At 38.5% G+C, this 12860-nt stretch overlaps 1 protein-coding gene across 15 annotated transcripts in view; it reads left to right on the forward strand.

Annotated features, from left to right (window-relative positions):
- The window catches only part of INPP4B (inositol polyphosphate-4-phosphatase type II B), a 293940-nt gene that overhangs the window by 123041 nt on the left and 158039 nt on the right, over window positions 1-12860 (forward strand). For 13 of the 15 annotated variants that reach the window (XR_012055774.1, XM_041715980.2, XM_041715983.2 and 10 more), the window contains exons 4-5: window positions 8058-8176; window positions 10047-10163. The exons of 1 other annotated variant lie outside the window; for it this stretch is intronic. Coding sequence is in view for 13 of the 14 variants with exons in the window: in XM_041715980.2 (XP_041571914.2) it covers window positions 8058-8176; window positions 10047-10163 (236 nt within the window). In the remaining variant the exon portion in view is untranslated. The remainder of the gene's footprint in view (window positions 1-8057; window positions 8177-10046; window positions 10164-12860) is intronic. One more of the 15 variants, XM_072928740.1, reaches the window with a different exon arrangement.

Here is a 12860-nt window from a genome sequence, read left to right on the forward strand (position 1 = left end):
AATGCTAACATCAGCTGGTTTGGGTGGCTTGTCCAGGCTACAGGTGGATCACTTCCTCCTAGGGGCTGGGCTGGACTCCAGTCCAGTCCTCCTGTAGCTGGGCTTCTCCCCAGGAGCCCCCTTACAGCTGCTCAGAGCAGCTGGTGTGCAGCAGAGAAGCACCCTGAAAGATTTCAGGTTGTTTAGAGATCTTCCTGAACCTTCTTGTCTGCTGTAGTTGCTGGAGTGTGTTGCTTGACTGCCTTCCTTTGTTTTGCAAGGGGACCTTCTTTCCTCACCAAGCATGAAAATATCTTGTGAAGATGCATATGGTGACATGGATTTGGAATCAGGCTAAGCAACAGCTGAATTTTCTTTACATATTAGAAAAAAATTCTGTCTCTACAGTCAGCCAATACTGCACACTAAGGATCACACCCATGTAATACTACACTTGACAACTGGTATAGCAGTGAATAAATGCTTCTGTCAAAAGAAGGAATGTATGCTGTTGTAATAAAAACAGATGTGGCAGAATGAAAACTTTGAGACTTGGCACTTTTGTTTCTTTTCGTCTTCTTGTGGTATTGCTGATGTATTTTTTAACATTTATTTTATTTCCAAAGAGATGTAAAATATTAGGAACCAGAAGAATATTTTTTTAAAATAAAATCTGAAAGAAATTTTTATATGTTATAATTGTTTTTTGTTGAGATGCCAGCTGTAGTCATCATCTTAGTTGCAGATGAAGTGATTCCCACTATAAGCTTATGGTATAAAGAAGGTCATAGTTCAAGGAAAAATGGATTTCTGATTACCATTTGCAGATCATCTGATTCTTCATTTGGTACTATAACTTGTAACCACTCTATTTTTTGGATAGTGAGAAATCTGTGAGAGAAATTACAGCAAGATTACTTCTACATTAGATACTTGATATGACAATATTAGGAAAAGGTGAAGGAGGAAATGGTATTTAGCTCTGTTTCCATGAAGATTTAAACCCTTTTGTGGTATTCTGAAATACCAACAACACCAAAATAAATTGCAAACTTGGAATACCAGTATCAAAATTGATTTTGATATGGATGTATTTTGGAGTAGTAATGTATAGCAAGTTTTTGTAAGGCTTAAAGCACTTCCCCCCCTGCCCTGCTTCTTTCTTCATTTCTCTCATTAGAAAACTGAAGATCAGAGCCTAAATATCATTAGGAGCTGGTGCCTTGAGAAGAATAGTTTTGAACAGAAGGAAAGAGAGTAATTGATAATCTAAAGCAAACAGCAAGAGATCTGCTTTGCTGTCACAAGTCTACTACAGCAACTCTGGTAAAGTTTTCTGTGCTATTAGAGTCACAGTGTGCTCAGTAAGGAAATGCAGTCTTTTTGGGAAAAATGATATTTTTGCAATTAATTGAAGGAGATACACAGAGAAATAATCTCAGACATATTTTCAAAAATTAAAGAAATTCAAAAATCTTGATCAAAAGATCGTTACTTAAGGAGCTTTTCTAAGCCAAGCTGTAAGTTCTCTTCTTGTTGCTATTGTGTAACTGAAGTCTAGAGCACAAAGATAATGGAATTCAGTTCTCCACAAGTGTAAATAAAACTGGAGCAGGATTGTGGATGGGCTGAAACAGATCATCTGATGTTAGCAGCAGATCAATGCACAACAAATGTAAATAGGACGGGATGGATACTTAACTCGTGTAAGGACGTCTTCACACCTTCGCTCCTGCAGTGCAAGTATGATGCCTGTGAACTGTGTTGATCCAGTCAGCTGGTTTCCTGAGCTTCTTGCATCTATTATACTTAAAGCCCTAAGTGTCTGGTGCTGTCCAGGCTGAATAGCAAAGCTGTAAGAGGAAATAGGGCTGTTCTAGAGTGTCAGAATAATTGAAACTGCATTGTGGCAATGGGCAATGAAAAGTTGCAGATTAAGCCTTGGCGTTGCTGAGGAAACTTCTCTGTGACCATCCAAGTGCTACTCTGGCAGTGAGATTCCACCATCTGAGCTGGAATCAAAGCCCCTTTGCAGCTACACCCCCACACTCACACAGGGCTTATTCTGAAATAGATCACTTCTGATTTTCCCGGTAGTAATTCTAACCAGATTAATCACTTCATCTGCAAATAAGATGATGAATGCAGCTGGCATCTCAACTCACAGGCATGATCACTTATCAGCATACAGCATTTCTCTCCAGCAGCATTCATGTATATCTTATTTCAATGACTCATAAATAATCATGTTCTTTTAGCTGCAAATTAAGTGGGTAAAAACTGATGTTTTTCTGGGCAGCATACTGATAGATTATTTACAGTTTGTACTGTTAATATTGTTTAGTGTTTGTGGGGGTTTATTCCCCCAAAACCTGTACTTGTAGAGATGTCTTGGAGATATTTTTTTTATCATTCATTTTGCAAGACTTCCCTGTCATCTTTCTCCTTGGATTGTTGGTAGAAATTTTCTTCCTGCTGTTCATTACAGACATCCCTGAAGGATACCAATTGTTTTATATGTGTACATTTCCTTGAGAATATAACTAGGTTACTTTAGCAACCAGCTGTATGTTCTAGAAAACAGATATATTATTTTCATAGAAGCCTCTTACCCCCAGAGACAGAAACAGTGATCTTGAATGTCTCCATAGGTAAAAATCAGTGGATCTTTACTATGTATATGTGCTCCAAATGTAGTTTTCTGTTGCACCGAGTTTTTTTTTCATTATAGAGTTCACCTGAGTCTGAGCATCTATTTTGGTCACTACAATTAAAGAGTGTCCCTCCTAATGCATACCTGTTGCATGGGTATGTAATTGTGCCCTCATTTTTTTGATAACATGGACATAATTTTTGTGGCCACATCCATTTAGTGTTGCACGGTGAATTGTTCTGGGAGTCCACATTGCAAATTGTGGGAGCAACTTCTCTGTTCTTTCTGTCCCCATCAGCAAACTGAAGCATTCCTGCTGGCACAGGAATGGGACAACCAGTAAGTAGTATTTATGATAAACCAGTTAGTGAGGTTTATTACAGAGCACTAGCAGGAGTGCTCATTAGCACTGTTCTGTGCTAATGCCCATCCTCAAATGTTCATTTTTTTTGCTTTCAGGCATGTTTTGCCAAACAGAGAACACATTGCTCAGACCCTCACTCAACACTCACCGCAGCTGGCTCAGTGACAGAGGCAAGAAAGGCTCTTTTTGCAGGGTTTTATTCCAGAGAAGGATGTCACACGTGGCTGAAGGGAACACAGCGAGGGAAAAGAGGACAAACATGCCAAGTGGGCAGTTTAAGAAGGGGCAGGAGTGGGGTCGGAGCTAAGGGTGGGGCAGAGGGGTTTGGTCCCCAGGGAAAGGGGGGTGGCCACCAGGGATAGCAATCCAGTGAGGGGACAGGAAAAAGAGAAACCAGGGGAAGTTGCAGCACAGAAATCCATTTGGGAGCCTGTTCTCCCCCCCAGGAGGACTGACGCTATGGTAAGTGGTTACTGCCGTTGCCAGGGCTGAGAACTTGGGAACTGACCCAGGTGGGAAAGTTCATGGGGTGCTACACATTGCTGTTCAGTTCTCAGCCCTCTCACAGTTGCATTTGCACTCTTAATTCAGAAGTATGGCCAAAGCTTTCCTGTATGTTCCAAAATTAGATTATTCCTAAGCTTTTGCATGTACCTGACTGAAGGTATTCCTTTTCAGCTAGGGCAGAAACAATGGTGATGTGCACTTCCTTCTCTTAGACTTCCCTACCATCCTCAATACTCCCCCAGGGTGGAAGAAAATAAACGGTATATTGTTCAGTGTTCTTGTAGCAGAGGTCCAAGTGTGGCATTCCCTTCTTTAACATGTCCTTTTGCCCAGTAAGGGATGGCTACACCTTACCTAATTAGTTTATTAAGACCGACTGTACATTCTTATTTATAAACTAAGTTGCTTTGGGATAATAATGCTGCAGCATTGGCAATGAAATTAAGAAAAATCTGAACATTACCTTCACATATATATGTGTGAGACACAGGCTTTTCCCATGCCCCTTGTCATCAGATACTATTAATTTTCTGTTGTTTTGACAGCATACAAAATAGCATACCCTGGAGACAACAGGGCTATGTTGTTAATTCCTGTTCCTAGTCAGCCCCCTGGAATCTGTTTTGGTTTGGAATGTGGGAGGGAATAAAGCTGTGGGAAATGGTGTTTTCATCACTGGTTAAAGAGCAAGCTACCTTGCACACTGTCATACAGGCTAATACCTACATTGTGTGAATCCAGAGTATGAGAAGACATTGACCAATGTACTGTATTTTAGCTCACTAGCAAAAAAAAAAAAAAAAAATTCAATTTCAATGCCATTTCCCAACTTTTGATATCCTCCTTGGCTCATTTCCCAGAGAACTCTGAGCTAGGGATGTCTTCCATTCCCACTGCATGTCTTGTTTGTTCTAGCTACTGGATTTTTCCATTTCTGGGAGATGCTGCATCTCTCTGTTTCTCTGCCAGACTAAATTTTTTTTTTCTCCAGTGGACTTCGTGCTTGGAGCAGAGAGTGCTAAGTGCCTGGTCAGAAATGTAACAGTTTCAGGGAAGGTAGATGATGAATTTCCAGGCTGTTTCTATTTTGGGTTTTATTTGTTTTGTTTCCTTTCTTCTTATGTTATATAGTAATTGGGATTTTTTTAGTTTTTGTCTGTGTACTCTTTTCCTATATAGAAGTAACATTTAAAAAAAAAATCCTCCAAGGTCCCATGAGGATACAGTAACCAGTCTTTTCCTTCATCTGGGCACACACACACAGAAAGGCAGAGAGCACAGCCATCATATCAGTGCAGCACAGAAAACAGTGAAATATCAATAGAAGATTTGTTTCTTCCTGATATCTTAACTTTTTTTCATTGTCTATATTAAAGCATAAATTATTCCTAACGCAGTTCTTCCTTAAACATTCATTGTACACAGATAGGCTCAGCAGAGGTTGGGTCACCAGGGGAATAGATGACTCAGGCTATTGCACACTGAGTCAACAGTCACAATGAGTAGATTAATATACTTCTGGCATGTAAGTACAAATGGACACTTCATTTCACAGTGTTTTGTTGAACATTATTTCAAGAATTAACTCAGACATTCTGAAGTATTGAGAAATAACATAACCTGTGGTTTGCTTGGGCATAGGTTATGGTCGAAAGTGCACTGATGTTGTTGCCTGCTCTCACGGTGTTACCTATGCAGTTAAGGAAACAGCCTCAGAATGTCTTTCAGGCTTGTGTTTTCATCAGTTTCTATTTGAGGGGTATGCTAATACCTAACAAACATGTTTAAATCTATAACATGCTTTCCTGTGTAAAGCTTCGCTTTGTTTCTTTGAAGACCTAAGGTTTTTGGAGGTGCTGAATTGTTCAAAGGGCAATAATGCAGCATAGAATTGTGAAACTTGCCAGGCTGTGAACAGGATATAACAAGTTTTTATTCTTTGGCATCAGCTTAAAAGTAGTTCTTTTGTTTTGTTAAACTTTTCATTTGGGCTGTTTTGAAGGGAAGTGATGCACTGTGGCAACTTCTGTGTTCTTTACCTGGGATGACTGTATTGAATACCCTCTCTGAAAGGCGAGTTGTGAACAGCAGTAGTTCAGTGTCACAATAGAGATAAATAGCACTGTCGTCACAGTAGATACAGATTTCATTTAATTTCATTTATCCTTCTGCTCCAGTGTCTCCCAAAGAGTTCTGATGCTTTATGCTGATCCTCCCTACTGGAGATATGCAGATGAATTATTTTTATGTCATCTCTATCCAGTGAAATTCAAGATCATGCTGCTAAGCCACCTTTTTACAGGAAAAATGATCTAATGACTGGATTGCAGTACTGTCACAGAAATAAATTTTCTCCTATGTTCAGATAGCACCAAGGTGGTGACCACTTAGTGCAAATCTTCTTCCTATTGTTAATGGTTTCTCAATAGGATAAAAGCCTGTGCTCTTGGCAGCTAAAAGATTTAGTCACATCAAGATAATGTATTTGAGACAGGCCACAACTAGATCAAACTATTATTTGTAAGGGTTTTGCCTCGATTCATCATGCAGTAGTACTTTTTGCAAGAGTTTAGCTGCAGAGTTCCTGCCAGAGTCACTGATAATGTTTTTAAGGATCTAATTTTATTTTTCCTAAGTGTCTGTGTCTCTTTGTTTTTCTCACTTTTCTTGTATTCTATTCAATTGTGATCTGGATAGCCTTCCTGTGTGGTGGGTGTGAAAAATTTGACTGTCTCTCTGTTCCAGCTTCTGATAGTGAGCACGAGCTCTCTTGCCATTCCTCTGAAACAGTGCTACATTCTAAAATAATTATTATAGACTGCAATATTTAAGGATTGTGCGGTGGCATGACATCAGGTTCTGTGGGGGGAACTGGCTATATTTGGAAATCTCAGTGATCTGCTACTACTTATGTGATCAACTTTAGAGAGGACAAAGTCAAATAGTGTCAAAAGGTGTCTGCTGAACCTTTTGTGCTTTGGCAACTGCTTTTCAGGAAGTCTACTGTAATTTTTAAGGTGATGTCAAGTAGTGCTAATATTCAGTCATTTTAATAATGAAGTGAGTCTTAGCAGCAAAGACTTGCTGGCAACTCACTGTTTGAGCCTGGTGCTGTTGCATCAGCTGTTTCATAAAGACTTCATCACACACAAACTTTTATGCTTATCCCACTTTTTCCACCAAATTATAATAAGGTTAGTTTGAAACAATGTACCAGGAGATTTCACTGGCAATTTGAACTAAAGCAAAAACTTTAATCTCTGAAGGTTAGATTTAATTGTCTCCCTGTCTCTTTTAACTGTAATAAAAGAGTGGTAAAAAAAGCTCCAGATAGTTTTCCTTTTATTTACTCCAGCAGCAGGTTCAAGCCCAAAGGAAAAAAAAGGTATAAAACAAACTGAGTTGGCCTTTTGTATGTATCAGGGCTTTTCTAGTGTTGGCTTCTTATCAGACCAAGTTTGCTTGCTGTGAAGGTAATCTGATTCACCTTTTGAAAAGTTAAAGGTCAGCTGCACTTGAGGAAGTCCCTGGTAGGCAGTGGCTCATAGAAAATACCCTCAGCTCTTTCTGACAATTACCCTCTCTGAAGCCATAGTCTTTTCTTTGCTTGCCTCAGGCTTGAGATCCCAGGGTAGTTTATTACTCTGCAGAAAGCACTAGGTAGATCCCACTGCAGTTTTCACTGCTATACATTCCTTAGGGAAGAATAGAAGGTGGTGGATGGTTTTTGCTTTTGAGCCAATGCATTACCCATTTATCTGTGCCCCTTCTGTGAGACAGCTGATGATGGATTTATTTATTTCTTCCTCCTTTTTCTTCAGTGCTTTCACCCTTTTGTTTTGAAGGCATGAAGTGTGTTGGTGTAAAGAATGGTCTCAGTCACCTGCATGACTCTGAGCCCAGGATAAAAATAAATTATTAAACCAGAACTGAATTTTTCTATTAGGTAGAATGAGTTTTAATAATGATGCTGTATAGGCAGAATGCAGTTCTCATTTATATACCAGTCGCTGACAAAAGAATTGGTTATGTTGCTGTCTGCTTTTAGATATGTAGATTTATACCTGACAACTAGTTCTGCTAAGTTCACAAGTAGTAACAAATGACATAAACCAGCTTAAACACTGTTAGCAATTAGCTGTTTTAGAACGTGTTTGAAATGGTTGTGTAACTGAGGAAATTGTCAGACAAGAGAGGATGCAATAAGGCTGCTAAAGGAGATTTTGTGGGCAAATTAAGCGAGTACTTACGTAAAATTAACTACTATTGCAGTGTATGCGCATGCACACTCATGGACTGGGGCTGATGAGCCTCTGGCAGGAGCTTTGCAGAAGCTGCAAGTATTTTTAGTGGAAACGAGATCTCAGCCAAGTTCTGTGGCATGTGACTTCCTATTTCTGTAGGTTACTTCCAAGGGACTTCCTCTGTTAAATAGACTTGTCTCTGGAGATTTAATCTGGAGCTGGAGCGTGGTCTGCTTTGTTCTGTGCCTGTGACAGCATTTTCTTGGAGTTTGCTTTTGAGTATTTTATTTTTATTTTGCACTGTCTCCAGCATGCAAGGATCTAGTGGCTGCTACCCGTGATCGGAAGCTGAATACGTTTATCCAAGTCTCAGTGGTGCATCCAGCAGAGCACATTTTGACGCGGTATTCAAGCACTGAAATCGTGGAGGTGAGAGTCTTTCTTATTCAATTAGCATGTTGATTATTTGATTGATAGTTTCTTCCTTAGAAAGTGAATTAGGAATTAAACAAGTTAGTGCATAGTCGTAGGTAAGACAAACACACTTTTGCAGTTAGTAAAGCATACCTAAGTGTGCTGTAGTTCTTGGCATTTAACCAGGATAGACAGAAATTAACTTGGCTTTTCATGAAAGCTCTGTTGTTCCAAGTAGAGGCATGGAGAATATTCCAATTCTCCAGACACGGGTTTATTATGAAACAGGGAATAGTTGCTCTCCTGAAGGGACAAGCCAATGGAAAATAAAACTTACTTAAGAGTATAGTGAGTTTGGAAAGTATTTCTAAATGCAGAAAAAAATAGGTGTATTATGTGGTCTTTTATCCTATTTGTTTTATTTTTTTCCATTGGAGAGTTGATGCTTTTGCAATTTGAAAAATATTGCCGTTGATCTATAATTAGGGAAAGAAATGTGTGTATGTAATGTCTGTGACTTTATATAAAATAATAAGTAATTTGCATCATACATTAAAAAGTTAACAAAAATTGTCTGAGTCTGCTTTGCTAGTCCTCACTTTGTCCTGTAAGCATTGGTGTCAGAAAAAGCAAAAATGGTTCAGAGAAAATTAAGGGTGAGCAATGTAGGTGTAACTTGCTTAACTTACTGGAGAGATCCATTAAGAGCAGGGAAGTCTCATTGTAAACACACACATGATTTTACCAGAGACTTGTTTGAACTGTTAAATAAAATGAGAATATTTCATGAGCTCTTTGTGTGATTACTTTCAACCAGCTACCAATTAAATTATTTTGGTTTCAGCCCTCAACCATCCTGAAACTGCTTAATTCAAATATCTTGTATCTGATCAGGATGTCTCGTTGCAGACTGTCTGGAATGATGTTGTGCAAAAGATGAGTAGATAACTATATATGTTTTTTAAATAGAAGTTGATGCATTTCCTAATGCAATGGCCTAGACCTCAAGAAATCCCTGAATTTGTTTTGTCATGGTTCTCGGCTTTGTAGTCAAGCTTTGGTGGATGGGAAGGCAGGGGCACAGAAAGTTGATCCATAAGATAAATTACCTTTGTCATGAAAAATCCTTTTGTTTTATTACTTAATGAAAAATTTTAGGATACATGCCTAGTAATCTTTGGAAATTAAGTGTAATTAAACATTAAGAAATTACAAAAAACATTTGGTATGATTCATTTAATTGTATCTCTTTAGGTATGGTATGGCTACTTCTGTGTACAGCTTTTAAATGCAATCATAATGTTTCAAAGCACAGGAATGTTTTTTTATTGCAGTACCACCTAAAGAGGAGTATTTCAGTCCCCTCTCCAAAAATCAATATCCTTAATGCAATACCAAGAGTCTCTGTAGCATTTCTATACACTTAGTATTGTGGCTTCATGACAATTGCTCTTTTTTGTATGTATGTGCAAGTTAAATCATTAGTTCATTTAAATGAAGATGAAATTGTGGTACTTCTAAAAAATGTCGTGGGAGTAAGAAAGGGTTTGGTTATTATAGGTTGTATTCCAGAATCTGATACTGGTTGAGCTGTTTAAAAACATGATACTAGGCTCTGCTTCAGAAGCACTTGATATCCTTTCCAGTTAAAAAAAGACTTTCCAGGAAGTTGTTTTGGTTTTGTTTAGGTTTTGCTTGTTTGTTTTTCGTTTTCCTGATAAAGTTGTAAGGCTGTTTGTTTTTTCTCATTGGTTGGGTAATAAAGCTGAGCTCTTTTCATCTGTGCTGGAGACAGCTGACACCTTTTGGGTTTCTGTACCTCCATAGTGACATCCCTCACATTGCTCAGCTGTTACCTTACTGAGCGTTTACTCATGTTGCACAGGGTACAAAAGATCCACTGTTTTTGACTGGTGTGACCTTCCCACCGGAATACCCCATCTATGAGGAAACTAAAATAAAACTAACAGTCTATGATGTCAAAGATAAATCCCAAGACACGGTAAGTGCTTTGCTTCATTCCTTGTACAGATCTTGTTGTTCTTTGGCTCTCATTAGCAAACTGGGGAAATGGGTTGATGTAAAATTGGTTTTGTTGTTCTCTTGTGCCTAAAATCTACTTTATCTGTTGTTAATATATTAGAGAATAGAGAAAGAGAACCATGCACTTGAGATGGGTGTTTTTAACTGGTTACATGAGTCAGCACAAGTATTCCTGGCAAATAAAAGATTGTTCTGGTGTGCTTTTTGAGGGCAGAGAACACATAGAATATACTGAGATAGCACCACTGTAAATAATTTTTCAGAAATATATTTCTGATAATATTTTACTTATATGCACAAACCAGAATGACAGTAGAGTCTGTAACTTGGGAGAGAGCTACTCATATTTTAGTCTCTCGTGTGGTGATACCTGCAGCTTTTCTGTCGCTGCTTCTGTTATTGATTTGTGGCAGTCCAAGCTCTACAGTGTCACAGCTAAAGATGAATCATTTGGGGTGCCGGTGTTATACATGCTTGAATACAGTGTCAGCTCTTTATTCTTGGAAGTTACTCACTTGAACTGATTTATGGAGGTCAGTGGGACAATCTAAGTAATTTAACTTCCAAATAAAGTGCTTGAGTACTATTTTATGTGTTCCAGGTAATCTAAGACAGCCTTAGACAAAGGCTAAGCCTTTGTCTTAGCCTAGGACAGAGCTAGATGTCATCATAGGACCTATGGGAGATGTGTGTTTTTCTTCTGCAGCAGCTGGAATCCAGCTGATAGTTTGCTCTTAGACATTGAAAATGGCCCTTGACACCTTTGTTTAATTAACTGAATTGCTCTTTGCATATCTGTAGTTGGCACCCAGCATAATTAAAGCAAGTGCAAGCTATGTCCTGACTGTATGTGTGTTCATTATCTATAAGAAGGAAATTAAAGGCATGATTTAAAGATTGAGACTGTCTTTGAATTGCTTACAAAAGTAAAGTTCTATGTTTTGAGAACTTGTAATTTTTTTCAGGTAGAAAATTATTGATCTATTTGTTTAAATTTTCAAACTTTGTGAGCCAGCAGGTTGGTTCTGTCCCCTCACTGTGCTCTTTCATGGGAATGTGTGGAGTATTTTAAGCATAGAACCTGAATTTCTTCTCTGTTTAAGAATAACCGGGGAAGGGACATGTATGTGCACTTTACAATGTATATATTTTAAATTTGGCATTGGATTAGACTACAGGGGCTTAAAATGGGATCTGCTGTTTATTCAATAGAGTTGTCACCTGTGGACAGGTAACAGGCATTGAGTGAGTGGAGCTGGATTTTGTCCTTCCCTTCCAGTTTCATTCTGACTGACAGATACTGGAAAACAATATCCTATCTGTAAGTGGTAAAAGTGAACTGGGTTCATAGTACTTTTCCCTATATTTACTAGCTCCAGGCTTATGAAAGAGATCTACCCTAGAGGACTAATATAATTTGATAAGCTTTTTGCAAACCTGTAAGAACTTTCTATAACTGTTCCTTACAATTGTAGGACAGGACTAGAGTCTCTCCCAGGGAATCCTATTGATGTAGCTTGAAAATAATGAGAGAATACCTTTCTCTTTTGTAATAGTATTTATTTATATTGTTAATATGTAAAACAGTCTAGATCTGTACTGCAGTATCTTTTTGTGGGGGGAAAATACTAATCTCATTTCTGGTTTACATACATTTAGCATTTTTTGCTACTCAGCCATTTTAAAGCTGGATATAGGCAAGAAAAAATGAAATAAGATGCAAGATTTAAATCAAGATGAGCTGCAGCATATGTGAATGACCCCAGGCTACCCTGGTTGCAACTTCATCTGTGGCAATATTTGGACTTCTGTTTACATCCTAAAATCTCAGTCCTGATAAAACTTGACTTTCTTACCTATAATTAATTAGAAACCATCTCACTTTCTGTTTGCTTGGGTGACTTTTTTCAAGTTTGGATTTTTATGTAGGCTCATAAAAGTCAGGTTGAAATGAGCTGTAATTTGATACTGTTACCAGCATAGCTGCAACAGCACAGATCCCCATGCTTGATTCACCACCCAAGAAATTGGATATGTCCCTTTGGCAGTAAAACTGCTCCGAGTGCTGTGGTGTCACAGCTCTGATTCTCCAGTCTACAGTAGAGCTGGCTTTCTTGTTCCTCAAAAAGTGCTGCCACATATTGTGGCTACCAAATGTAGTCCACCATTCCTGCAAACAGACAGGTAATCCAGCTGGGGGTGGAGGGGAATCCAGGCCTGCTAGGCATGCCCTGCTCTTCCAGTCTGTGCTCCAGAGCAGACACCAGTTCAAATAATCGGGCAGATATAAACCTTGGATTTGACTGTGAGATATTTTGCAGAAATTGTGTTACAGTAACAATTCCCACAGCATCAGGGCTGTACTACTGCTTGCCTCAGTTAATAAGCGCACAGTAGCTAATAAAATATGTACTTTAACTTTTCTTATTTCTCTTGCTGCAACAATAAGAAGTGAATTCTGTGCATTAATTCAATTCAGCACGATTTTACTGCCACAAATAGAAGACTGTAGATAAGGTGGGGAAAGGGCAGTAAGTACATCACGGGGTAAAGCGTTTTCTTGGGTTTTGTTAAACCTGACTTTGACTCTACAAGAGAATTAGCTCTCATTTTCAAACCTGCTGGATTTTTACTGTAATACAAAACTAAGTAAATA

Source organism: Taeniopygia guttata, chromosome 4, assembly GCF_048771995.1.
Source record: "Taeniopygia guttata chromosome 4, bTaeGut7.mat, whole genome shotgun sequence".
Lineage (NCBI taxonomy): Eukaryota > Metazoa > Chordata > Aves > Passeriformes > Estrildidae > Taeniopygia > Taeniopygia guttata.